Genomic DNA, 25,753 nt, shown 5'->3' with positions numbered 1-25,753 from the left:
GCATAGTTTGATGCATGAGTCTAAAGATCGTGACTCAACTGGATCGATTTTGAAATAAAGTATGCGCTCGTTTTTTAGCCTAAAATTCAATATTTATGTGTGGGAAGTGAATTTAAATTGTCTGTTTTCTACTACTGTGTAAATAGTCCCTCCAGTCACATCTATATATTTTGTGTATTTTTGAAAACAATTTAATAAGACCGAAATAATCAAACTGAGCTGAGTCAGAATTGGAATGAAATTGTAGTGAAATTAGAGATTTTACGATGCGTTCATTGTTTCCTGAAGAATCGCAATCATGTCAAATTGAATTGCATTGAATCATGTTGAATTATAAGATTTTGTAATATGTTCAGTTGTTCCATAAAAAGTTAGAAATGAATTGTGGCGAAATTCGAGATTTCATGGTGCGTTGAGTTGTTTCCCGACGAATAAGAGATGGAATTGAACTGTAGTGGGATTTTAAATTCAAAATTCAAGTGTTCACTTGTTTCCTAAAGAATCAGAATTGGAATTGAATTTTGGAGGAATTTGAGATTTCGTGATACGTTCATTAGTTTAATAAAGAATCTGAATCAGAATTGAATCACATCGTGCTGAAATTTGTGATCGTATGATACATTGAATTGTTTTCTAAAGAATCTGAGCCAAACTGAATACAATAGAATCGTGCTGAAATTTGAGATTCAATGATTTAGTGTATCGTTTTCTAAAGATGCATAACTGAATTACACCCTCTGTGAGTGAGTCAGGGAAGTCCTATGATAGACATGTGTGTCAGTGCCTGAGGTGACTTACACATGATAACAGTGTTCAGCTTGTTAATCAGAGGCCCTGCACTGGAGCGCCTGCAGCCAGCATGCCACGGCTCTGGGTGGACACACAGAGTTGATAGCAAAGTTACATGCAAACCACACACGTACGTATGTGCGGTTTGCATGATAAATAGGTGCAAAATGCCAGCAGTTGACGTTTTGTGTGTTAAGAGTACAGTGATCAGAACACAGAGAGCAGAGCCAGATCACGGTGTGTGTGAGTGAGTGAGTGTGTGAATGATCAGTGAGAGACAGAGCAGCCCCCACCAGACAAAACTCCCACCACTAATGACAAGTAAGTGAATGTGTGTGTCTGTGCTGACCAGTAATTCTTTTCTTTCAGGTCTGAAATTGAGCTTTATTTCTCTCTCTTTGCTCAAGGGAGCTTTGTTGGCCATATTGACTGTATTAAATTACAGTGTTGTCAAAGGATTAAAGTGTGTTTGTCATACGTCAGTCATAAACACATAAGCCATGTCTCAAAATCAAGGCTGAGTCAGAAGAGACCTCACTAGCATTGGTGTCTGAATGTTTCTTTTTAGTGCTCACACACAATTGAGACGTCCTTAGAACGTGTTGTGGTGAAAAACGATGGATTTAAATTTTGCATTATGTTTTATTACAAACCTTAATGCCATACCATCTTGCCACTCGCATTTCTGTCTGGCGTTTCACAAAAATAGTTTTGCACTGCTCGTGAAGGATTCTGGGTGAAGGATACACCAGCCCTTCAAGGGTGCATTTCTCAGCCTTTATATCTTTAAAGCCTGTCCCATTTTGTAGGATCCTTTGAATGTGGCACCCTTGGTTTAATCTCTTCTGTCGTCTGTCTTCTTTACTTTTCATTTTCATTCCATTCTTAACTTTTGAGACACATCTACACCCACATATGGGTAACTGAACACGTTTATATTTACGTATCGAGACCTTACTCCATTGGGTGAATATTTCATGACAAATGGACCAATGGAAAGGGTCCAGAATGACTTCCGATGCCTGCTTTTTAATTACAAACCGAAAAAGTGTGACTTAAACCAGAAATGAGAAGCCAGAAATGGGTATATTTTACTGAAGCAGACTGCAAACTAATCTAGAATTACACTAATAAATCTATATTACGTTAATAAATGTAATATAGACAGCTGGTCAGCAGTCTGTATTTTGGATCAGACATGCCTACTGGCCCATGGATGCCAAGACCAACAACTTGGATATTGAAATATTATTTATTAGAATATTATCTTATATATCGGTGTATTAGAGTATTACGTTCGGTACCATAAAAGTATTGAGTTTTAATACTCAGCCCTAGTGCTGATACTATATTATCAGTGTACCTTCTCACTTTCCCTCAAGCTGTGGCATTTTCTCTCTCTCTCTCTCTTTCTCTCTCTCTCTCTCTCTCTCTCTCTCTCTCTCTTTTTCTCTCTCTCTTACACTTTTTCTCCTTTTTCCTCCTCCTTTACTTGCGCTCTTTAACTACTTCTCTCATATCTCCTGCTGTCTTTCTAAAAAACCTCGGCCTCACACTCGACACCAACACTCTGCACGAGCTCCGGCGACTCAGATAAAGAGAGTGAGCAGTGAAAAGAGAGAGAAAGAGAGAGTGAGTGAGTGAGAGAAAGAGAGAGAGAGCATGCAATAGCGTGAGCGAGAGAGACAGGGTGGTTGAGCTGACCCCATTACGCTCACCCAGCTGAACCTCTCTCTCACCTTATCGTATTAAAATGCGGCGAAGCCAGCCGACTTAATCAGCCGCTGTCAATCACAGAGCCGGTGGCTCTGCGCCACAGCGGAGCGCTCTCGGTTCACAGACTGGTACCACCGCCGCCTCGCCGCTAATACAGGTTAAATAGAGTTTAAAGACCGTTCACACTGAACTCCAGGACAGAATGGAGGCGATATAATCCACACACGGTATCAAATATGCATTTGGAGTATTTGAATCTTTTAGAAGATCCATAAGGAAAATGGCTTTCACAATATGGCGCCTGCAAAGCTGGTTAACGATGCTGCTGTGTCGAACGTGGCGATCGAAATACAAAAGTCGTCAGTGTTGGCTGGGGATGAGAATGTGTTTGATGTAGGGTTGTCACCACTGATTGCAACAGTAATCAGATGATCCACTAGGCTGGAGCTGGTTTTACAGTATTATCAGGCATCAGCACTTTTTGTGATTATGCTTCCTAAACAGAACCGTGCCGTGCGTCTTCCTTTGCGAACAGCACTGACCGCCACTGTGTCTCCACTGAAGTTGTTTAATACATCAATAAAAATAAATAAATACATAAGAGATATAGCTCAGCCTAATAGCAAAAGTAGTCTACAGTAACAGTACTTCATAGGATGCCTTAACACAGTAAGCTTCATTTAAAGGTTGTAAAAGTGCGATTTTACCAACCTATACCAAACATACCAAAGTGAGTAATAAGTTAACTTACCAAGTTTGCAAGATTCTGACCAGAAACACAAGCCATGTAGTATTACCATTACTTGATGTGCTGAAATGGGTTATTGGAGAAGGGTGATGTGAATCTCAACAGCAGCCTATTAGGCAATATTTGTGGTACCATACTCCTACATGCACATGTATTTGCTTAGGCGTTTATTTATTTATTTACTTGTTTGGAAAGAGGAGCTTACTTGTCTGCCACCACATGTTCCCTTATGATACTGTTGTCAAGCAGCGATAGCCTGGGAACGTGATCGGATGATGGTGTATCACATACGAGCTCATGAGTCCACAATCTACTGATTATTTTTGACGAGTTTAAAAAGAATGAAAATGGATTTACAATAACAAGCCATGCAGAGTCTTTCAAAAGATCTTAGGTAGTTTATTGGATCAACTAAAAAATGTGGTAAAAATGCATATAAATGTCTAATTTGTGTCAATCAGGCTGTGTTTCTTACTGTAAGAGAGACATTAAAGTGATTGAAACTGCCAACTTATGATTTTTTCTGTTAAATCAATTAATTTTGGCAGCTCTAGTTTAATGAGTGATTTTGGGTGCCTGTGATGATTTGCCTGTGATGTCATGAGAGAGTTCCTTTGTCTTTGGGGAAGTCATGCACAGGTGTGTGTGTGTGTGTGTGTCGTTTCTGATCACCGGCACAAGTGTGTATGTGTGTGTGCGTGTGTGTGCATGTGTGTATGCATGTGCTAAACAGGAGGCAGCAGTGAGGGCAAAGCAATTAGCATTAATAGGATTCCTATCAGCCACCCGCTCAGTTATGGAGATGCTGATCATCTCTCTCTCTCTCTTGCTCTCTCTCTCTCTTTTGGTAACCATGTCTTAGGGAGAGAGCAAACAGTGTTGAATGCCTGTGGTGATGGTTTGTCATAAACTTAATTACGCCTAAATTCAGCATCGGCTGGTTTACAGAAACACCACAGAGAAAAACAGCAGCACATAACGCGCACACACACATACTCGAACACGAAATAAAAGGGCATGCAAGTGTCTGCATATGCCCTCGTTTCTTTCTCTCTCATTTTCCCATGCTGAATAAACACTGACCTCAATATTCACATATGGAATGACTTTGATCAAAACCCGTTGCACCCTGTTCTAGCTCCAGCAAAGGACTTCACACATAAGAGCATTTTCTAGTCTGACTCTCAGAGACCCCCTGGCTATGCATTTTGCATTTTTCTTAATCCAACACTTTCAATTTAGCTGTTCATAGTAGGCTGATGGGTTGAGTCAGTTGTGTTAGAGCTGGAAAAGCTTTTCATAGGGCTCTTCTAGGACTAGGTCTATAAAACATTATGAACGATGCGTCAGTCTAAAGTTGGTGAATCAACTATGTTGATTTTAGAATGATAAAATCAGTGACAGTTTATTGTCATAATTTTCAATATTATTATATGCATTTTTTGCCCGGAATAAAATTGTTGAGCTATTTTCAAACACAACAATAAAAAATTTCTGTTATTATCTATATTCACATACTGGCTAAACAGTGACCTTCACATATTTAGAGAACCAACTCTAAATTATACTACAATAATCAAATAAATTTGTGGTGAAATTTGAGATTTAATGATGAACAGAATAATAACTGTAACTAAATCCTTGTGAGATCAGAGACGTACTCATACATTTTTGTCCCTCTAGAGCCTCCGTCCGCCCCACAGCACCTCATCTCCAATGTGAATGAGACATCAGTCAATCTGGAGTGGTCGCCCCCAGCGTCATCAGGCGGGAGACAGGATCTGACCTATAACGTGGTGTGCAAGCGGTGCGGTCCGGATGGTCAGCGGTGTCAGCCCTGTGGTAGCGGCGTCCACTATTCACCCCAGCAGCTGAGCCTGCGTACTACTCGTGTCTCCATCAATGAGCTCCAGGCACATACCAACTACACCTTCCAAGTGTGGGCTGTCAATGGGGTGTCCCAGCAGAGCCCCAGCCCTGAGCAGGCCGTGTCTGTCACGGTCACCACCAACCAGGCTGGTGAGTGTGTGCTGGTTGAGCATTATGATTTTTTACTGGTAATGGTTGTTTATGTTTAGCTATCACCACTCAAAAATATTCAGCAAAGATCAGTTCTGTGGTCAGAAAATGACTATGGATGAAGGGCTAGAACAGGGGTCACCTCTGCAAAGGGCTGATGTGGCTGCAGTTCCAGCCAAACACAACAGAACACACATCACACTAATCATTTGTTTAAAGACTGAGACCAACTGATTAGACATGTGGAATCAGGTGTGCATTTGCTTGATTGGAATGAAAACCTGCAGCCACACCAGCCCTTTGTGGATAAGATGACCCAGTTTTTCCATTATAGACAATAACCCTAACCATGCAAAGACCCTATTATGCATTCAAATGGTCCTTTGAATTGTCACAGCTCTACTATAAACATTGCCTTTACTGAACAACCATTGAAGAATCCCTTTTTAAAGTTGTAGGCTAGAGGATGACTCACACAAGCTGTGCGTCAACAGATCGGCTACCGTCTCTAACTGTGCGCCAGCAAGGTGGAGGTTTCTAATAAATTGGCCAGTGATTTGCAATCCCGTATCCGCAGGTTATGTGAATGCTATTCATGAAGTAATGCAGACTGGATATTGCGAATGTTGGTTACATTTGTTTGTCCTGAACAGTCTGTAAAGTTTTACAAGGTGTTTAATTTTGGGTTGTTGAAGACGTGCGAGGCAGGAAGGGGCTTTGTGTCTGGCTTTGTGTAGTTACTAGCCTTGTCACTCTTTCTGCCTCACCTCACTTTGTGTCACTGTGTCTGTGGGCTTCCTTACTAATGACAGCCACACCTGTCCTTGTGTACTTTGGTCAGGCACTCACCTACTTCAGTCTGTCTTTTTAGCTTTTACAACCCACTCACAGCTGGACTTTTATGACCCTTTCCTCTAAGTTGCAGATGTCAAATCAGCTTCCCCAGCTTGAGTCCTCACTGTATCTATCTGTACCGATAAGCTGAGACTGATCTCAGGTGAGCAGAGGGAGGTAATGTCTAAGACAGCTTTAGCCAGCAGTGGCCCAAGGAGCTTGGATTTAATCCTCGCCTTGGCAACAGCACAGCACCATTGATAAAGCCATATAGATTACAGATAAAGCTCATGCTTGCTACATTACTGTGTCAATAGACTCGCTGAAATAATAAAGTCTAGTTATGAGGGAAAATAAAAGCTCTGGGGCCGCTGCCTTTTTCTCAGAGAAAACCAAGCAGTCTTGCTGTTATAATGGTCATGTAGGGTGCCGTGAGTTGGCGAAAGTGGCCTTCTGGTTGGGAGGGGGGGGGACTGAAACGCATATCGATCAGCTGTTGCCGTAATCGCTGCTGTCTAACCCAGGGCTAATTAATGGGGGAGGCTAGCTAGCAATGTTCCAAAGGGTCTCTCGGCACGACAACGCAAATATCTCCCCGCCTCCGTAATCCTTTATAGCTTTATGGCGCTAATGTGTTTGTCTTTCTGTGAACTGGGACCAGAATCAACTGGAAGAGGCAGCTGAGGGAGAGCTCGTAGCTACACTGAGGCTTTATTCTCAAAGTCTGTGTGTTTTTTTTCTTCTTTTTTTTCCCCCGTCCAGCTCCCTCTCCGGTTACTTCCATCCAGGCCAAGGACATCACCAGGCATGCTGTGTCTCTGGCATGGCAGCAGCCCGAGAGGCCTAACGGAGTCATCCTGGAATACGAGGTCAAGTACTATGAGAAGGTGAGGAGATGGCATGAGAGATGTAATCCGTAATCCAGGGTCATAACCGATCAGGCTGCCTTTACGCTGGAGGCAGGGGGTCAAGCACCGCGAAAAAAAAAGAGCAAGGCCATCTGGGAAGTGTAGTTCAAGCCATCAGAGTGAACAGCGTGATGCCGAGCACATCAAAAAAGAGAGTTGTGGATAACGTAGTTCCGATCTGAAGGTGAAGGCCAGTGCCTGGCGGATGGAGAGACAGCATGGGGTGGATGAGGGAGAGAGAGAGAGGAATTGCAGGGAAAGAGAGATGGAGGGAGGATAGCGCTCCTCTCTCTTCTCCTCTCCTCTCCTGCTGTGTTCTCTCCTCTGCCTGGTTGAGTGATTACAGAGCAGCCATGGTCAGATTCCGTTCTCTCTCGCTCTCCCTTACACACTCACACAGAGCGGCTCGTATTATGCTCCAACAGCTACAAGCCGAACATTAGGGGACATGGAGAAAAAAGGAAAACCTTCAGTTAAACCAAGTCGCTTTGCTTGCTTTGGTGCAGATCTGACGGTATCCTAAGTGGTTTGAATGCAGAGATGAGGCAGGGGATTTCTACACAAGCAACTTCAGGTTACACCCGCGGGAGAAAGAGCAAACAAAGATGGCCGCCCTGTTTTTCGAACAACGTGGTTGTGGTTTCCCCCTACAAAAGCTTCCCTGTACTTTTCATGTCAGACCTTCAGCGAATCCCTTTTGTTTGATCGCAGTGTTTCATCAGCTGCTGGCTCCAAATGCAACAGACCAAGCGGCCAGTCACGTTGGTTGATTAGAAGGGCAGCTGGATTTTCCTTGCATTTTTTAAATGAAATGTACCATGTAAGCATTGCTACAGTCCCAAAACATGGAAACTATGCTGCAAAAACAGCTTGTTTTGAATCTATTATGGTTGCACTGTGACAACTGTGAACACATTTACATATGACTTCAGCAGTTTAGCTGCCCATTTGCATTGAAGTGATAAACAGTGTTGTTACTGCAGACAGTCTGTAGCAGAGTTATATAAGCGTAAATTGTAGGCAGGATTTAGCTTCCTTGCTTTGTGAACGAGGCACAGTACAGGACAGACAATTACAGAAAAAGATACATCAGTAACAAAAAAACAGTCTATTTAATATCGAGAGAGATTAAGAGTGGTTGGAAAATGATTGTCTAAATCTTAATTAAATGTTTTTAGTACTGCTTTTGCCAAAGTGGGCAACAGGGAAAGAAAATTCTAGAATATAGGCATTTTAACATTTGGCTGTCTCCCTCGTCTAACCAGGATCAAAACGAACGCAGTTATCGGATAATGAAGACGTCGTCCCGCAGCGCCGACATCAAAGGCCTGAGCCCACTCACCTCCTACGTCTTTCACGTGCGCGCTCGCACTGCCGCCGGCTACGGAGAATTCAGCGCCCCTTTCGAATTCATGACCAATTCAGGTGGGTTACGCTTTAGCAGGCACTCGTCTGTGTATGTGTGTGTGCGTGTATGTGCAGACAAGACAGGCGGACGACAAAGAAACCACGTGGTTGAGTTCCCACAGTGATAGACACGAGTGTTGAGTTTCAGGGTGGATCTCTTTTTCTCTCTGTCGGAAACCAGCTGATGTATACATAATTACAGACCTCTTGCTGCAAACTTCTTTTTGAACAGATAGCTCTTTTGTTTGCCTAGTGCCTTTTTTTTTTTAAATTGGCACTTAAACGGAACAGACAAGCACGGGAACAGACGGAATTCTGGAGAGACGAGAAGGAAAGCGGTTTGAAAATGCACGATAGGATTCTTAATGAATAGGAAGATTTATAATGAGGCTCATAAAACAAGGCTCTTAGTTTGTTACGGAAATGAGATTGGGGAATCTACTCAGGCAACTTCAGAGTTACACCCACGAGAAAGCAAACAGATTGTTTTGGTTTTGGTTTTTTTAGTAGTTTTTTTATGTAGCTGATGAAAAATTTTGATTAAACAATCTAAGACACATTTACTGGTAAGTGAGGATTCTTATGAAGCTGTATCTAGTAAAGATTTGCTGAATTGTGCTTTGCTGTTGTTTTTTGCCTTCAGTTCCTTCCCCTATCATTGGAGATGGAGCTAATTCCACAGTGCTGCTGGTGTCCGTCATCGGCAGTGTGATTCTGCTGCTCATCTTCATCGGAGTCTTCGTCATCAGCCGCAGGTGAGTCACCTCCGCGTCCCTGTCCATCAGCCTCTGAGTATTCGGCCACAGGCACCGTCCCCCCATCCCTCTTTCTTTCCCTGTGGCTCTCTCTGTCACCTCTCTCTCACCTCGTCCGTCAGACCCTATCACTCTCTCGCTATCTCTCCATCTCTCTCCCTCTCTCTCCTGTCCCTTTGCTGTCTTTCTCTCACTTTCCCTGTCCATCACTCTGGCTCTCTAAGCTTTCTTGCGTCCCTTGCCATCCTCTCTCTCTCTTTCTCTCTCTCTTTTTCTGTCTCTCTCTCTCTCTCTCTCTCTCTCTCTCTCCCTCCCTACGGTGCTGCTGGCAGTGTAGTGACAGGCGGCTGGCAGCTCAGCCTGATTAGAGCGTCTGCCGGCCCTCTGCAGGTTCTCCTTACTCGCGTGTGTTGGACTCCGCAGGGAGTGTGTTCTGTTCAGGAGGCCCCAGAGGAGCCAGGGACACACAGGAGACTGTGTGGGTGTGTACATGCATGTGTATGTGTGTGTTGGACTCCGTCTCAGAGTCCATCACAATTCCCACGGGCGAAATGTCACCACTGTTGCATCCTAATCATACAACTTTTTTTGCCCTCTCTTGTCAAACATACCCTGGGTTGGCATCCTCCTCCTCCATATGCGACACGTTAGCTAGCTTTAATTCAAGTTAATACTTTTGTTTTGCTGTATAATTCAAATTAAATCTCTTTTTATGAACCTAAACCTAAAATTTCTTGCCCAATGAGAATAACAATGGGCCTCATTCACCAATATCTTCCTAAGTTTTTTTCTAAAATTTGCTCTTGAGGAAGGTCTTAAGAAAAAGTCTACGTCAGATTCCTGACATGTTCTTAAACCACAGAATTGTTTACACCATTGTGCTGTTGATTATGCACAGATTCTGTTTTTACCTAAGAACAAATCTCAATTGAGAAAACGCTGGTGAATGTCAAAATCTTTGTGAAGACTGCAAGAAATTTCTTCTTAAGAACGATTGGGGAATGAGGCCCAGAGGCTGCATGTTCCAACCAGTGCGTGTACATATCATATAAATAGAGTCAGTGGTCCCAACTCCTCTCGCTGTCACTACGTTATGTCATGTTTTAAGAGGAGCTGGAGCTTTCTACTTTGCTGTAGCTTTCATTAGTTTGCTGATTTTGGACTTTTTTGGACTATCCATAGAGGTCTCTTACAGGAACTATCTAGCATAGTCTGCTAAATTACTGGTATCATCAGCATCAGCGGTGTGTTTTGCTTGTAAATGACTCAGTGTGCTTAGATCATCTTGAAACAAATTCAGGACATTGCGGTGGCTGGAAATCAATGGAACTTGCCATTTAAAAACTGTTTTTGAAAGAGGACAGTTGTCGAGTTCATAACAACAAACATCATGCTATCGTAGCTGGGCTTCAGCCTGGAACTATAGATGGTTTTAAGGATCACGCTAGAAAAATGGTGTTAAAAAGTGACTGAGTCATTTGATAATGTTGTTAATGTACTGTATACACAAAAATAATTACATTCAGTTAAAAAAAAGATCTCATCTTTTACGTATTAAAAGCAGAATATACACTTTCAGAATGTATAAGTGAGAACTTAATAAAATAAAAATACAGTGCTTTTGTCATCACCAGCAATAAGTAAGACTTCAAAGGGTTAACTAACAGCTTCCCAAAGAGACGCCTTTCATCCCATGGCGTTACCTCTTTGCAACAGTTGACACTGTAGCACAATCAGCCACGATAATCAGCTCAATGCAGGTGGGTCTGCCTTAGCAGGGCTGAAAAAGCAGCATCTCCCTCATTCACACTCCCAAATACAAATCAGCCTAATGAATGGGCTCTTTGTTTTCCCCTAGCACCCATTAGGCACTTCCTCACTGGTTGCTGTCCTATTAGAGAGAAGACTACACCTCTACTGTGTCTCTCTTTTTTCTTTCTTACCTTGGCTGGCCTGTTCTCCAGAGGGCTGGTAGATGGGCTTCTGTGTGTGTTTTTACACTACTGTTCAGAAATTTGGAAGCACTTGCCATATTAATAATCATTGTTATTTTATTCAGTAACAACTTACACAGAGTAGATCAAAATATATATATCACAATAAATGATCAGAGGTATTTTAGATGTTTTATTCAATTCGAGAACACAGGCAGGTTGTCACTGTAGAATTTGGATGGCACACCTGATAATCTCCTTGTGCCTAAAATAACAAGGACTGGCCGTTCAGGCTGGCCAGTCGGAGCAGGGGCAGGGGGCGGGGGAGTTGCAGGACGAGGGCAGGACTGCTGGATTGGTTTCTCGGGATGACGACACTGTCCTCTTACACACATACACGCACAGCCGAGGCTCTTTAGAACTGCACTGGAGCGCTCAGGCGTTAAAGCCTAGCCTCCTCCTCCTCCTGCTCTACCTGTGGATATCTCCCACCATCACCTCTCCCTCCCTCTCTCTCTCTCTCTCTCTCTCTCTCTCTCTCTCTCTGTCACACATAAACTCTCTCTCCCTCTTTCCTGCCCACCTCAGGGGGCTTTTGTCAACGCCAGACTGCACTAGGAAAACAATAACAACACTGCCGCATTCCTGAAAAGGTTGCTTTAGTTCAGCCGCCCCTCGCCACACACTCACCCAGGTGACCCTGCGGCTCAGCAGGGGATGCCCGGGCTCCTGCTGCTTCTGTTTGGGGCCTCTATCAGAACTATTGTGCTTCACTGCTCTGGGTGGGCCTCAGCCAGGTGACCCCCAGGGTAACTGGAGCTTTTGAGCAGGGGGAGTAATTGGTCATGTGTGGGTGTGGGTGTGTATTTGCGTTTGGACAGGATTGACTGTTTTGGCCATTTCCTGTGTGCCCTTTGTCTTGTCGTCAGGGCCTGAAACTGTTTCTCAACCAAACACTGTGGCAGATTAATGATATTTTTTTACCTGCCACCTCTGAAATCATGGTGAAAATAAGTGACATTAGAATTAAACATCTTCATAATTGGCCAGTATCAAAATTCAGTGCTACAGAGAGTGAAGCACAACATTGACAGCCCATTAATTTGATTTTGGGTTACATCAAGGATATCACAGAAATTCAACATGTTACTATTTGGTAATACAAAAAATGTATCTTCCAATATGGTGGGTGGAATGACAGTTTGCCACACCACATCCCAGTTTTTCCCAGGTTTTAATTTCAGACGCTGCTTGTCTTTCTTCTTTCTCTATGAACCCTCATGGGTTCCCCTGCGCTAAACTGAAAGGCTGGAGTTAGTAGTTTGTAGAGGCACCCTTGAGGTGTTCTGTGCTGGCTCTGCAGTAACAGCAGCCTTTCTGAGTTTATGCCTCCCTGCTCTGCAGGAGGGACAGGTGGCCACAGATAACACAAACTCAGCATACCAATGCCTACCCATCTTTCTCACCTTTTGTTTCTGAACGACCTCAGTGACAACAAGCTGCAGGCTTTAAAAGCCCATCTTTGTTTTCTGTTTTCTCTAGGAGGAGTAAATACAGCAAAGCCAAGCAGGACTCAGATGAAGAGAAGCACCTTCACCCAGGTATGGAGGAACCACTGCCCACACCCACTGGGGCTGCAGTGATGCTATATGATGTTCATATAATACACACAGCTATTCTGACTGATTGCCGTGCACGACAGGAAGCATGTTGTTTTGAAATAAAACACTTGTCACACAGAATATTAAATGATGGCAGCATAAAAATGGAAAGCAACCAAAACAGACACGATAGTTGACCGATCAAATAATAGTCGATAGTTTAATAGATTACACAAATAATAGTTAGTTGTAGCCAAATACACTCACAGAGTAAAATCTCTTGGTCATTGTGCGCTGGATGGCAATGAAAATGAAGGAGGTGAATCCAGAGATGGGCATTCTGGACAGCAGGAAACGGCACGAGAATGGGAAACAGATGTTGTGTATTCTTCATGTTGCCTGCCTCCCCCTTTCTCCTCTCCTCTCCTTGTCTCTCTCACATTCACCCACCTCCCTCCCTCTCTCTGCCCACAGGGGTCCGAATCTATGTGGACCCTTTCACTTATGAGGACCCCAACCAAGCCGTCCGCGAATTCGCCAAAGAGATCGACGCCTCCTGCATTAAGATCGAAAAGGTCATCGGGATCGGTAAGAAGCCTGCCTGCTGCTTCCCATTCACAGTTCACAATGTATCCAGAGTTCTCCCCCAACACTGATGCTGGCAACTAGTACAAACTCTGCAACAGGCCAACTCAATTTTATCATGAATGTTTTAAAAGTAGTGTATTGTATTGTAATTTCTGTGTGTTTAGGTATCAGCACTGACTTATGTTTGTGGCTGTGTCTTAGCTCAAGGGTATTTTTTTTTTTACAAATAAACAACAAAGCACCTTACTAAGTGGATAAGAACATCTGGTAAATTGCGCAAACGTAAATGTTGTATTTGAATATTTGACAGCATAATTCAGTCTGGCGTGTATCTCTTTTCCTTAGGAGAGTTTGGTGAAGTGTGCAGTGGCCGCCTGAAGATGCCAGGCAAGAGAGAAATCTGTGTGGCCATCAAAACCCTCAAAGCTGGATACACAGACAAGCAGCGGAGGGATTTCCTGAGCGAGGCCAGCATCATGGGTCAGTTTGACCACCCCAACATCATCCGGCTGGAGGGAGTGGTCACCAAATGTGAGTCCTCAGTCCGGCTATCCTCAAGTTACTGTTTGAAGAAGGATAATAAAATTCAGCCCAAAGCGGATAAGCAGAGTCTGCTTCTTCAGTCTCGCTGCCTTTTGCAAGACTTGGAGACTTTTCAAGCCTTTATCTCTTAAAGCTGAAACTGGTTCACCCACTTTGGGAAGTCGACAGCTCAGACATTTTTGATCTTAACAATTTCACAACTTTTTAGGGTTTGGTTTCAAGCTGGGCGTCATTGTTGTTCTGCTGCTCCACTTTGTAAATTGCCCAGCATTGATGCCTGTCTGCTGTTTGCGTCGCAATTGCCATTTGGCACCCGGCTTTAAAAAATTACGCAGTCTCTTTTTTCTGACTTGATGGAAATCAAACTTGTATTTTATAATGGCCGCTGCTCTTTCCAGAGCAGAATCTTGGCAGGCTGGTTGGTCTGACATCAAAATTTTTAATAGTGCTTTATCGATTGAAAGTATCCGCTTGTCTATATGAATTAAACACAAACTTTTTAAAGTTCATCCTCTGCCATAATTCTTACAGGGTTAGTTGCATTTGTATGGGGAAGCTTAATGCACATTTATTCGTTTGACTGACATATTTGCCCGAAGCAACTTGAATTACCCAGCAGCACAGACGCAGGAACCTTGCTCAAGGACACTATGGCTGGTCCTGTTAGCTGTGCTGAGACTTGGGCTGAGCAGTATATCATTTGTTAATTATTATCTTGATTTTAGACTTTTATAGCAGAAGGCAATAAAAGGCCTTCATAAAAATTATGCAAATGCGCCCTCTATCAAACTAGACTTTTGTGCTATGAGCACTTTGCCCAGTCATTGATGTTCCAGTTGAGGTTCTGATGGTGTTTGGATAAATCAAAGGTTTGTTTCACCGAAAAAATTAAATAAAAAAAAATGCAGGTCTTTAACCACGTCCATCAAGCAACATTATGAGTTTACCTTTGTATGTTTAATATATTGCAAAGCATATCACAGTAGCAGTATAACCACAGTATGGTACTTTTGTCCATATCGTGCAGCCCTGTGACCTCTTTAAGTCAAAGTGGAGTTGTCTAACTACTAAGCTGCCTTCATCACTGTTTAATGAACAGTAGACAAGCATAACATTTCTCCTCTGTGATGCCTCACTTACTCCAAGTCCTTTCAACAGCCATACTGGGAGAGGCAGCCTGGGGATGGGAAAGGAATGCAGACTTTTCTTCCATTTTTTTTTTCCTTTTTTGAGGATGAGGGGAGCTAATAGCCATGTGTAGGGATACTATGATGTAGGAGAAAGACTAGGCACACATGTGGCCAGCCTGTTGGCTCCTATCTCTCTTGTGGACAGGCCTGGCAGATATCCTCTCTAAGTTATGCATTGGGGAGGACACTGCCAAGAGATGGGCTAGCGAGAGAGGGAGAGAGAGAGAGAGAGAGAGAGAGAGAAGATGCATTGCTCGCCCATGTCCTGAAGTGGCTCTTTTAGCTGTGGGGTCTCTTTAGCTGCTGTCTCCTGGTTAGCGTGGTGAGAGCTGTTAGTTTTATTAATGGCAGTACTAGTCCTGCACTCATAAAAGCTGCGGCCTGACTGAAGAGCGCTCAAGCTAATTGTTATTGCTGACAGACAATGGCGGCCCCTCCGCTCATAGCCCGCATCTCCAACAGGGCCAATTAAATGTGTTAAATTACTAATGATGTTGAAAGTGTCCTGAATAAATAACCACAAAATGCCCCCAAGCTTAAGGGAGAGAGAGAGAAAGAGAGAGAGAGATGCCAGCCGTCCCTAAAGGAAGCATTCAGAGACAGGAATGGTGGGCGCTAAATGCAAGATTGCAAGATTACATTTGCATAATGAAGCCACCGCTTTAACACCGCAATGATTTCTCCGAGAGAGCCTGTATGTGTGTGTGAGACTGTCCTCCATTGTAAAGCCATCACACTGCTGTCCCCCATCTCAATAAAAGGGGTTTCTCGTTGCCATAGCGCTCTCTTGTCTCAGCACTGACTGGCAGGTAATTCTGGAATGGAGGCCTGATAGCCCCACCGCAATGGACGCATTCAATAAACAAACACAGAGGAGGAAAAAAACACCGATGCAAATAAGATGGAGGAGAGGAAGAGCGAGCAAGTGTGAGAAACGAGGAGGGGCCGTCCGCTCAGGCAGTTTCAAGCTTGATTGGGAAATGTCACTCAAAGCCACTGAGCGCTTTGAGAACATCAGATTAGCACTTTTTTTAACCAAAAAGTTTTCTTTCTTCTCATACCTACTCATTTACTCACAGTAGCGCAGGGACATTGAGCCACAAAAATGAAAATCTGCTTATGGTGCATAGGGTGTGGAGTGTTTTTTTTTTTTATATTTTTTTAAGTTTTTGATTAGGTTTTCCTGCTTCTGCGTTTTGTTTATATGTGCCAGAGTTGATTACCATTCATGAGACAGCCTCCATGGAGACTTGGCTGAGAGAAGATGGTGTTTGTTTAGCAGATGGGTTTGCTGATTGTTAGGGAGTTATTAAGTAGAGCTGACGGAGAAGAGGTGGAAGAAAGGAACAAAAGAGAAGGAATAAGGGATAGATGTGGGGGGAGAAAGCTGTACCAGTGGCACACCTGCTTTATATGCATGACTTTAGAAGAAGTCTATGGCAGCTGAATTATGACAGTCCATACCGCAGTAGATTAAGGGAATATTTCACTAAGCGAAGACGGCTAACAGTGGGGACAAGTTCACATGATTTCTTTTGCAAAATGCTAAATGATCTCCTTCTATGTTTTGCTTGTTTACAGTTTTTTGGTGCTTATTTTTAACTACTCCAAAATTTAGCGGCACTAGACATGTTTAACTGAAAGCTGTTTTTTTGTGTAGGTAAACCAGTAATGATAATCACCGAATACATGGAGAATGGCTCCCTTGATGCTTTCCTTAGGGTGAGTCCACCATTCCCATGACCTTGTTACCTGTTGGAGCTTTTTCTTTCTCTAGTTATTATTTGATGTAACCTGCCGGTGTGCTGCCTTTTTCACAGAAGAACGATGGGCGTTTCACGGTTATCCAACTGGTCGGAATCCTACGTGGAATTGCATCAGGAATGAAATATCTGTCGGACATGAGTTACGTCCATCGTGACTTGGCTGCACGGAACATCCTGGTCAACAGCAACCTGGTGTGTAAAGTGTCTGATTTCGGCATGTCTCGAGTGCTGGAGGAAGACCCTGATGCAGCCTACACAACAAGGGTAAGGTTTTAGAGTGTAAAAGAGCCAAAGAGCTCCATATTTTTATGTTCTACGCGGCTTGTGAAGTGTAACGTTACTAACCCTAGTGCTGCTTTGCCCTGTGTGCATGCGGGTGTGCGTGATTAACCTCGGTGCACGTGTTTTGTTGTGTCTTTTGAAAGGAAATAATGGGAACCTATCAATCGCAGGGGGGAAAAATCCCCATTCGCTGGACGGCCCCAGAGGCCATTGCCTACAGGAAGTTCACCTCGGCCTCCGACGTGTGGAGCTACGGCATCGTCATGTGGGAGGTGATGTCGTACGGAGAGCGGCCATACTGGGATATGAGCAACCAGGATGTGAGTGTGGCGAGACTTTCAGGAACACTGATTCAGACTTGCTAGGGGGGTCATTTTTTGACCTTTCATTTTCTCACACCTTCTCTTTCTCCTGCTCTTTTTCTCAGGTCATAAAAGCGATTGAAGAGGGCTACAGACTCCCCCCTCCAATGGACTGCCCTGTGTCCTTGCATCAGCTGATGCTAGACTGCTGGCAAAAAGAGAGAGCCGAGAGGCCCAAGTTCAGCCAGATCGTTAACATGCTGGACAAACTCATCCGCAACCCCAACAGCCTGAAAAGGACCGGTGGAGAAATAGCCAGGTACGATGTTTCACACGCTGTGATAAAAGCATAGCGTCCATGGATCAAGTCAGTGAATGTCATAAGCAGACTTTGCTATGGCTAGAGGTCCAAGCTTGAACAGTGAATTGTTCTTGTTAGGACTTTGTTCTTTTTTTAATGATTGCTATAGCATTGAGAGGTGTTTCATGCTAGATCTGTAAATGTGTTCCAATGAACTGATGCATATGGTTATAAAGTTTTATATGCCCCACTGAGCCTCTAAGACTCAGTAAATGTGGGCAGTTCCCTAGCACAGCAATTACATATTCTCTCTCTCTCTCTCTCTCTCTCCCTCTCTCTCTCTCTCTCTCTCTCTCCCTCTCTCTCTCTCAGACCCAACACGACCCTTCTAGAACCCAGCAGTCCAGAGTTCTCTTCTCCCCTGGGCTCCATTTCTGATTGGCTACAGGCCATCAACATGGAACGTTACCGGGACAACTTCACCGCCGCCGGCTACACCACCCCAGAAGCTGTGGTCTCCATGACGCAAGAGTAAGTCCTGCAACTTTCGCACTGTGACGACTTGCGTCGATAGAGTGGTAAGAGTGTGTGTGTGTGTGCGTGTTGGACACAGTGTGCTCTCGGTGTGATCATGATTAATGCAGGACCATGGAAACTCACTCTCAAATCAGCACTTGGGGACATGTTGCCTTGACTTATGGGCTCAGAAATCACATTTCCATACAAAAGCCCCTATAGATAGAAATGGAGCGTTTTTTTGTTTTTTTTTTTTCCTGAGAAAATCGCCTTTGGCATGCAAATCTCAGGTCAGGATTCAGCTCTTAGTTCTCCTGTTCAGCCAGATTGTCCTCCAAGGAGCTCAGCAACGAGAAACGAGGGAGAGCTTTCATTTCATTTGGAACAGACTTGGTGTACTGGTTTGAGGTTTGGTGTAGCTGTGGAGAAACTTGTAGCATAAAATCCAAATAACCAAATAGAAGCCTTTTTAGTGTTTAGATCATGTGCTTGTGGCTGGCTATTCTCATCACTTCTCCATTATTTGTTTTTTTTTCCCCCTCAAACAGAGACATGACCAGGATAGGGATCTGCTCCACCGCACACCAGGACAAGATCCTCAGCAGCGCACAGGGAATTCTGTCCCAGATGCAACAGATACAGGACAGGATGGTTCCTGTCTGAACACACAGTATCGGAAGACGAAACTCAAAACATACTTTGTTTTCTTTTCTTGTTTTTGGTTTTTTTTTTGTTTTTTGAAAGGAAATCCATTTACCTCATCCATGCACTTTAAATTGAAATTGTTCAAGAAGAAGAAGAAGAAAAAAAAAAACAAACGACAAGAGGAGAAAGAGGAGCAACTGAAGACAAGAACGGCGAAATTACACAGCACTTTTTCGGATGAAGGCACCCAGCCATTTCGATTGGAGGAATCTCCGCCTCATGGTGTTGTGACATACTGGATATTATTCTAGAAGGCTCTTTGACCATGCCTTTGCTAGACAGTGGAACTAAGAGGGCATGCTCTTTTTCTCTGCTCCACCTTTTTTTGTATGTATGTGTCAGTATGTAAATAAGTAGATCTTTTGGATTTATTTCCCCCCCTGTGCCATTTTTCCTGCCATTTCGTCAATTTTTAGCTGAGTCAGTGCACCTGGCGATTTAAAGCGGGGGCTGTAAAATGGCGGTATGAGAAGTGTTAGACATTTTTGAGCTCTTTATTTTTTTGTTCTGGGGTTTCTGGCTCTGTGTGCTTATCATGCTGGGGGAGAGGCATTCGTCTTCAACGCATACGGAATGGAACTGGGTCTGGAATCTCTCCAGTTTTCCCCACCCTTTGAAATGGAATATCTGTCTCCACTCCGCAATTCTTCTCCCCGCTCCGCTTGGCTGGGAACTCATGCGCACCGCTTGGATTAGAGAATGCTGCACTGAGTTTACATCTCTTTCTCTCTCTCTCCAACTTGGTCTCCAAGGCACCCCCCCACCCCCCACCCCCACCTCTTCCTTGTTCTCACTCTCTTGCTCCATCTCCTTCTCTCTCTTTCTCTTCTCCCCCCCCCAACCAACTATCCGAAGACCCCCGACAGGCCATGAAATCCTCACACGTCTCACTTACTGGAAGTTGCGGCAGGACGGAGCTAAGGTAAGCACAGAGGCACGGGCCCGTCCCGCCATTTACGAGATCTGCTCCGTTTCCTTTCGGGCACCCCACCGTTATTTATCCACTCCTTAGGTGGGATTCATACCAGCAGAGATGAGTTGCTGGCAGATGCTAGCGCTGTTCAGCGGGACGCTCTTACCAAAAAAACAATAAAAGAACCTGTAGCCAAACTGGAGAAATGTGTTTCTCCCCAGCGTCCCAGCAACAGAGCAAAACAGAGCAATTTCTGTTTCCATGCTCAAAGGATTACTTCAGTTAATGCTTTGTTTGTGCCCTTGAGTGTTGAAACAGTGAGTCTCGAACACCCGACTCACTCGCTTTCTCTCTCTTCTCGTCTCTCCACAGTGTCAGCCTCGGTACGTCTGCAGCGGAGCGATATCCTTCACCGCCTCAGCGCCAAAACACGGCAAGCCTCATATCACGACTGCTTCCTCACTGGGACCAGGACTCCAATTCCCAGGACAATTCCCAGGGTCCAATGGCATGAGAAGGCCAAACAAACGTCAGACAAGCCGAGGAGAGGATTCTTCAATCCATGATTACATATTTTGGGTTTTATCTTTTTGCTTTCCGCATTGCACAGTTGCAAGGCATGCTGTCACGTATGCTAGCAACATGCAGACTACTAGCGCTCAGCTCAGTGTGCTCTTCATGTGCTTTCTGTTCTTTCAAGGATGACAGTTTGTTTTGAGAAAAACGCACACACAAAGAGGACATGCATACAGCGTGTGCTAAGACTACAGAGTGCTAAGTTGTGGCTACTTGCTGGAAAACAAAACGCCAGAATGGTTCGCTGTTTGTTAAACCACGCTGTTTTTTTTGTTTCCTCTGCCAACACAAGGAATTCTCCAGAGACTGTAGCTAAAACACAGCCCTCCTGGAGCTGTGGAAGTCATTTGTGAGTTCAGAAGATAATAAAGCTAAAGGGAACAGCCTGGAAACTGGACAGTGGAAAAAGGCACATTTGTACCTAGGATAAACTTTTTGCAGGAATGTTTATGAAAAGGGAAAAAGACTCTTGACATTTCACTTGTTTCATGATTCATGTCATCCCGTTCTATCTGCGAGGCTTTTCTTGTTTAACATGAGGGGTTGTCAGTGTGATGCATTCACAAGCCTCCGACCCCAGAATCTGCTCCTTTCCTTAAATCTTTCTTTTTTTTTCTTCCTCACTGCTCACTCTCAGCCTTTGAGGACCTGTTTGGAATATGCAAGGAATGTGGGGGAGGTTGAGATCTATAGAATGTATTGTGCCAAGCTTCTTAATGTAGTTTATTCTGGGGAATCGAACTAACACATCGAATTTGTTTTCTCTGTTAATCTAGTCATATGGATTAACATTGTGCTTACTTGCATCTATGTATACTGCCATTGTTTTTTTTTCTCTTTTTTTATTTTAATGATTTTAGGTACATGAAACATGTCATTTATTTATGGTCTTTTTTATCTAGTTTGTAAATTGTAAAATAGAAATATGAGGGGAAAATAAATGATTGCCAAGTGCATTGTAATGAACGCCTGGGAAGATTTATGGGAAGGTTACACTTGAGCAAGAGCACCGCTGTTCTTCAAAACCACATTCTTGGAACGGATGTCTGTCTGTCTCTCCAGACTGTCTGGTGAGATGTTCTTTCGCAGCGCACGAGTGGACCTTGTGTTTAGATGGACACAGAAGTGCCATTAGAGGCTAATGCAGGACAGGCGGCTCACTGTGCCACAGTTCCATTACGTTTGGCCAAACTTGAAACGCAGTAGCAGGTGGGCACTGGAATAGGCAATGTAAACAGGACTGCTGGTCCATAAGCAACAGGTCCAGGATTGTTTTCATTTTTAAAACTTCCTGCCCCTCTTTCAGTCCTCCCTCTCCTCCCCTCCCCTCCTGCCTAGGCCAGGGATCAGCAACCCAAATGTTAAGAAGAGCCATTTTGTCAAGTTTCAACAAAAATCTAACCACTTTGGGAGCCAGAACATTTTTATATCCATTTAATTGAAGTAATGTCGGCTTGACTGTAAATAAGTCTCAGTATGTGCTGATGTACTAATATAGGCTAAAAATATATAATATAAATGAAAACACAGACTAACTTTGCTCTGCTTTAAGTTTTAGCTCAGTCATAGCTGCTTTTCTCACATCTCTGGCAGAAAACTTTGCTGCAAAAAAGTAGAACAGTTTCTTGCAAAATGTCTCTCAACGTTCAACTTTTTATGAAGCTGTCAGCTTCTCGTGCACCAGCTTCTTGTTCTAATTTTCCTGCTCACCTCAAGTGGTGCCTGAGGCGCCAGAATGTAGCTAACTATGTAGCTAACTATGTAACTGTTGCACCATTTAAGGTGGAACATAAAAATTCGAACAAGAAGCTGACTTCAGCTTTGCGACTTTTTAGTGTTTGACAGTTTCTCGTTGCAGATGAAACGTATCAGGAAACCAGCTGGAGTAATTCTTAATGAAAAGAATTAATCTCCAAATTATCGATGTTCGTCTTAAATCTTTCTCTTTGCCCTTTCGTTAGCTACTAGCTAGGCGAGATTGTTGTCTGCGCGGCAGCCTTCAGGGTTAAAGGGTGATTTAGCAGTTATATATATAACTCCAGAGGTTAAGACCATTTATTGTTAAAAAGCTTTACCTTACTGCAAAGGAGGATTATTCTTATCTCTAATTCTGCTGTGGAGCCGTAACAGGGCAGTAAAAGACCCCTGGCCTAGGCCAATAAAACAAAAATGACAATTATGTATGTGTATATATATATATATATATGTAGTCTCCAATACTCACTCAAATCTTTCTTGTAAATATATCCCCAAAATTTCTCTCAACCTGCTCAAACTGCATCCACATTTTCATTAAGGTCGCACCTGCTGACTGAAGTGGCTGTCCACAGTGTTAAGCTACATTGTAAAGTTTTGTTCTTTCTGTGTCCTAAACCACAAAAACAAGCCTGCAAAACCTTAATGAACTCCTGAATACAGTTTGAGCGGGTTGACAGAGATTTTAGGGACGTATTTGCACAAAAGATTTGGGTGACTATTGACTTCAAGTGTTAGTAACGTTAGCCTCCAGTGCTGAACTAAAGAAGCAAAATTTCGGCCCCAAACGTCTCGGCTGATCGATTACATCTGAGTTAATACAGATACAATTGTAAATACAGTTGTATTTAGACTTAATAGTCAACATTAGAAAATACATACTGTTGCTATCTTATGCGAAAACTGATACCTCCTCTGATATTTCTGTCTCAGTGCTTTTGCAAAATTGATTTGCTTTGACAATTTTTTGTCAGTATTTTTTTTTTGTGTCTCCACCATGCAAATGACCAGTTTATAACGGTGTGGGAAACATATGTAAATGCTTATATGTCACTGAAAGCTTTCTAGGAGCATCTACAAGAAGTACATGTAGGGGTCAATTTTTTGGCCTTTCATTCCACTACTTTTTATAACAGTGAGTCCAAAAATTGTGTATCAGATTTGAATCCATATCGTGTTTTAGATAAATTATTATTACCGTTTTGGAGATACAAGTACAGCAATGATATAATAATAGTCGATTATTATCAAGACTGAATGATACTGGAAAACGCCTTATCGTGAAAAGATTTCTGGTCCAATCGCTCAGCCCTAATCCTGCCCTGGATGCGAGTGCTTGTGTAAACTGTGGCTCTGATTGTGAGTTAGTGCAGTTTGGGATAAGCACCACATTAAATCTGAAAAAAGTAGTTGAGGGAGGGAATTATCCCCCCGAAGAACAATCTCAACAATCAAACGGCACTGCAGAGAAGGCGGCTCGTCGACTGGCCTGCGTTTCGTCAGCTTTTTTTTTTTTCTTCCTTTCCAGCTTTTTTTCTTCTTTTTTCTCTTCCCCTGGCTTTTCCTGTCCTTTCTCGCGCCGTGAATGGGCCGTAATACAGCCACGCTGGCACGCCGCTTACGTTTAATCAGTAAACATCTGTTTCCCCGCAGCCCTCCCGTCCGCAATGATGGCTGATTGTGCAAAGCCTTTGATAAATAAAGCGAGGAAGGGAGGGGGGAGAAAAAGAGAAACAAAAGAAAACAGGCCCTTGAAAACGTAATTTTTTTGGAATCGTAGAAAACCCCGCCGCGAGCCCGCCGATGTTTTTCCTGCGACAATCACCCTAATGAGAGATGCATGCATTATGCATGTTGTTTAGCGCCCGCCGATGTGCAGAGAGGAAGCGAGAATGGAGGGGAAGAAGGGGGAAAAAAGGCAAGAAGAACTTAAACTTCAACTCAGGAAAGACTCACCGGGCTGAAAATTAGCAGGTAGTTAATGAGCAGAGAAGTAACATTTGCTGTGGAACGCAGAGAGAGAGGGAGGCTGAGCTAGTCTAGAGTGATGCGAGTGAGTGAGCATTTAAAGTGGAGTAGCACTCAACAGAGCACTCCAAGAGACTTCACTCAAAACTCTGAGATGTCAGCAGTAAGGAGTCTGAGAAACTCAGCATCTGTAGAACTGATGGCCTGGTGTTTTGGGGTAGGGCTGTGCCCAGTGATTGGACAGTAATTTCGCTAATTTCAAGGGGGGATGGTGGGTTAATGCCACTTTTTTTTTATATATTATGTTCTTTTTTATTCACATGCCACTTTAGTTGCTTGAAACTTACATGCAACGAAATTTCACTCGAGTTATTTCACATTATTTATTGTAAAGCATCCTGCCTCTTATTTGAAAGTGCAACGGCTGCAACCATCTCAATTCAGTCATTTCGAAGCACATCGTTCGATGTGATGACAGAATGCATTGAAAATTGATTGGTTTCATGGAACTTCAGTTGAGCCGCCAGCAACTGTTGCGGCTGAGTTGCAAGATGCTTTGCGTTATGGAATTTAAGCACAATTTAGTTCTGTGTAGGTTTCAAGCAACTAAAGTTGCATGAAACTTTCATTGTGTAAAGACAGCCTGCTCTGTAGCTAGATTATTCTCTTTGTCCTTTCTTGTAGCTCCCTAATTTTACACAGTTTGATTCTTTTGGCTTTCATTTGAAGATCATGTTGCGGTCCTTGACGAAATTGCAGTACAGAACAGAATAAAAAAAGATAGATAGATAGATAGATAGATAGATAGATAGATAGATAAAAAAGAAGAGAAATGACAGCATGGACAATTACAGAAAAATGAAAAATGCAATGTATATATATATATATATATATATATATATATATATATATATATATATATATGCAAATATAAAAAAACATGACTTTACATAGTGAGAACAATATATCAAAAATACAAGCTGCTAATTTGGCTAACTAGTGCTAATTGCTTCAAGCAGGAGAAATGATGTTGCATGCAACTCACAACATGCAACTAGTTGCACGAAAGTTTCACCGTGTAAAGCTGGGCCTTTTTACCAATCGAAGCCAGCAAGTTAGCACTCTAGCATGTCTATTTAAGTCATATAGCCTCATCAGTGCAATATGGAGTGGTCCCATAAGAATCCCTCCAAGATTAAAAGCTCGAATTTGCTGTTACATTAACTCCACACATCTGGTTAATGCAGGTTCTTTTTAAAGAAAGTCTACATACTTTGCTGTATCTCTTGTGTTCGCTTTGCCTTTTCTGAATATAAAGGCTTAATTGCAGCAGCCCAAAACACTCCCATGAAAAGCGAAAGCGCATCACCGCCTCCAAATCAATGCATGCGTGCTTTGCCTCAATTGTAAGCTGTGTTTATATATGAATAACTCCTGATACTTGCAGAACAACATGGTGCGCAAATCTCAAACATGGATGGAATTAAAATAGCGATGATATCAAGGTACGGACTGATCCAAAGGGGATGGAAAGCAGAGATGCCAGTTTTTCAAAGGGGATGGTCAGTTTTGGGATGGATTTAGATTTCTTACATTTATCAGAAGTGTAATCAGATCTGAATGGCATTATGATGTTG

At 43.1% G+C, this 25,753-nt stretch overlaps 1 protein-coding gene and 1 long non-coding RNA gene across 3 annotated transcripts in view; both read left to right on the top strand.

Moving 5' to 3' along the window:
• Positions 1 to 19,382, top strand: part of epha4a (eph receptor A4a) — a 41,277-nt gene extending 21,895 nt beyond the window's left edge. The window contains exons 5-17 of one of the 2 annotated variants that reach the window (XM_036596322.1): positions 4,937 to 5,272; positions 6,869 to 6,993; positions 8,280 to 8,439; positions 9,065 to 9,176; positions 12,653 to 12,711; positions 13,186 to 13,299; positions 13,645 to 13,830; positions 16,693 to 16,754; positions 16,853 to 17,062; positions 17,224 to 17,400; positions 17,508 to 17,701; positions 18,056 to 18,214; positions 18,748 to 19,382. In XM_036596322.1, coding sequence (XP_036452215.1) covers positions 4,937 to 5,272; positions 6,869 to 6,993; positions 8,280 to 8,439; positions 9,065 to 9,176; positions 12,653 to 12,711; positions 13,186 to 13,299; positions 13,645 to 13,830; positions 16,693 to 16,754; positions 16,853 to 17,062; positions 17,224 to 17,400; positions 17,508 to 17,701; positions 18,056 to 18,214; positions 18,748 to 18,862 — 2,009 coding nt within the window. In that variant the 3' untranslated portion in view covers positions 18,863 to 19,382. The remainder of the gene's footprint in view (positions 1 to 4,936; positions 5,273 to 6,868; positions 6,994 to 8,279; positions 8,440 to 9,064; positions 9,177 to 12,652; positions 12,712 to 13,185; positions 13,300 to 13,644; positions 13,831 to 16,692; positions 16,755 to 16,852; positions 17,063 to 17,223; positions 17,401 to 17,507; positions 17,702 to 18,055; positions 18,215 to 18,747) is intronic. The other variant, XM_036596323.1, reaches the window with a different exon arrangement.
• A 349-nt stretch (positions 19,383 to 19,731) lies between these two features.
• LOC118825621 lies at positions 19,732 to 21,355 on the top strand. Its single transcript, XR_005008674.1, has 2 exons — positions 19,732 to 19,826; positions 20,190 to 21,355. It is a non-coding gene; the product is annotated as an uncharacterized LOC118825621 (long non-coding RNA).
• The last annotated feature ends 4,398 nt before the right edge of the window (positions 21,356 to 25,753 follow it).

Source organism: Colossoma macropomum, unplaced genomic scaffold (genome assembly GCF_904425465.1).
Source record: "Colossoma macropomum unplaced genomic scaffold, Colossoma_macropomum, whole genome shotgun sequence".
Taxonomy (NCBI): Eukaryota; Metazoa; Chordata; class Actinopteri; order Characiformes; family Serrasalmidae; genus Colossoma; species Colossoma macropomum.
The sequence above is the reverse complement of the archived record's forward strand: the minus strand, read 5'-3'. Positions and strand labels throughout refer to the sequence as shown.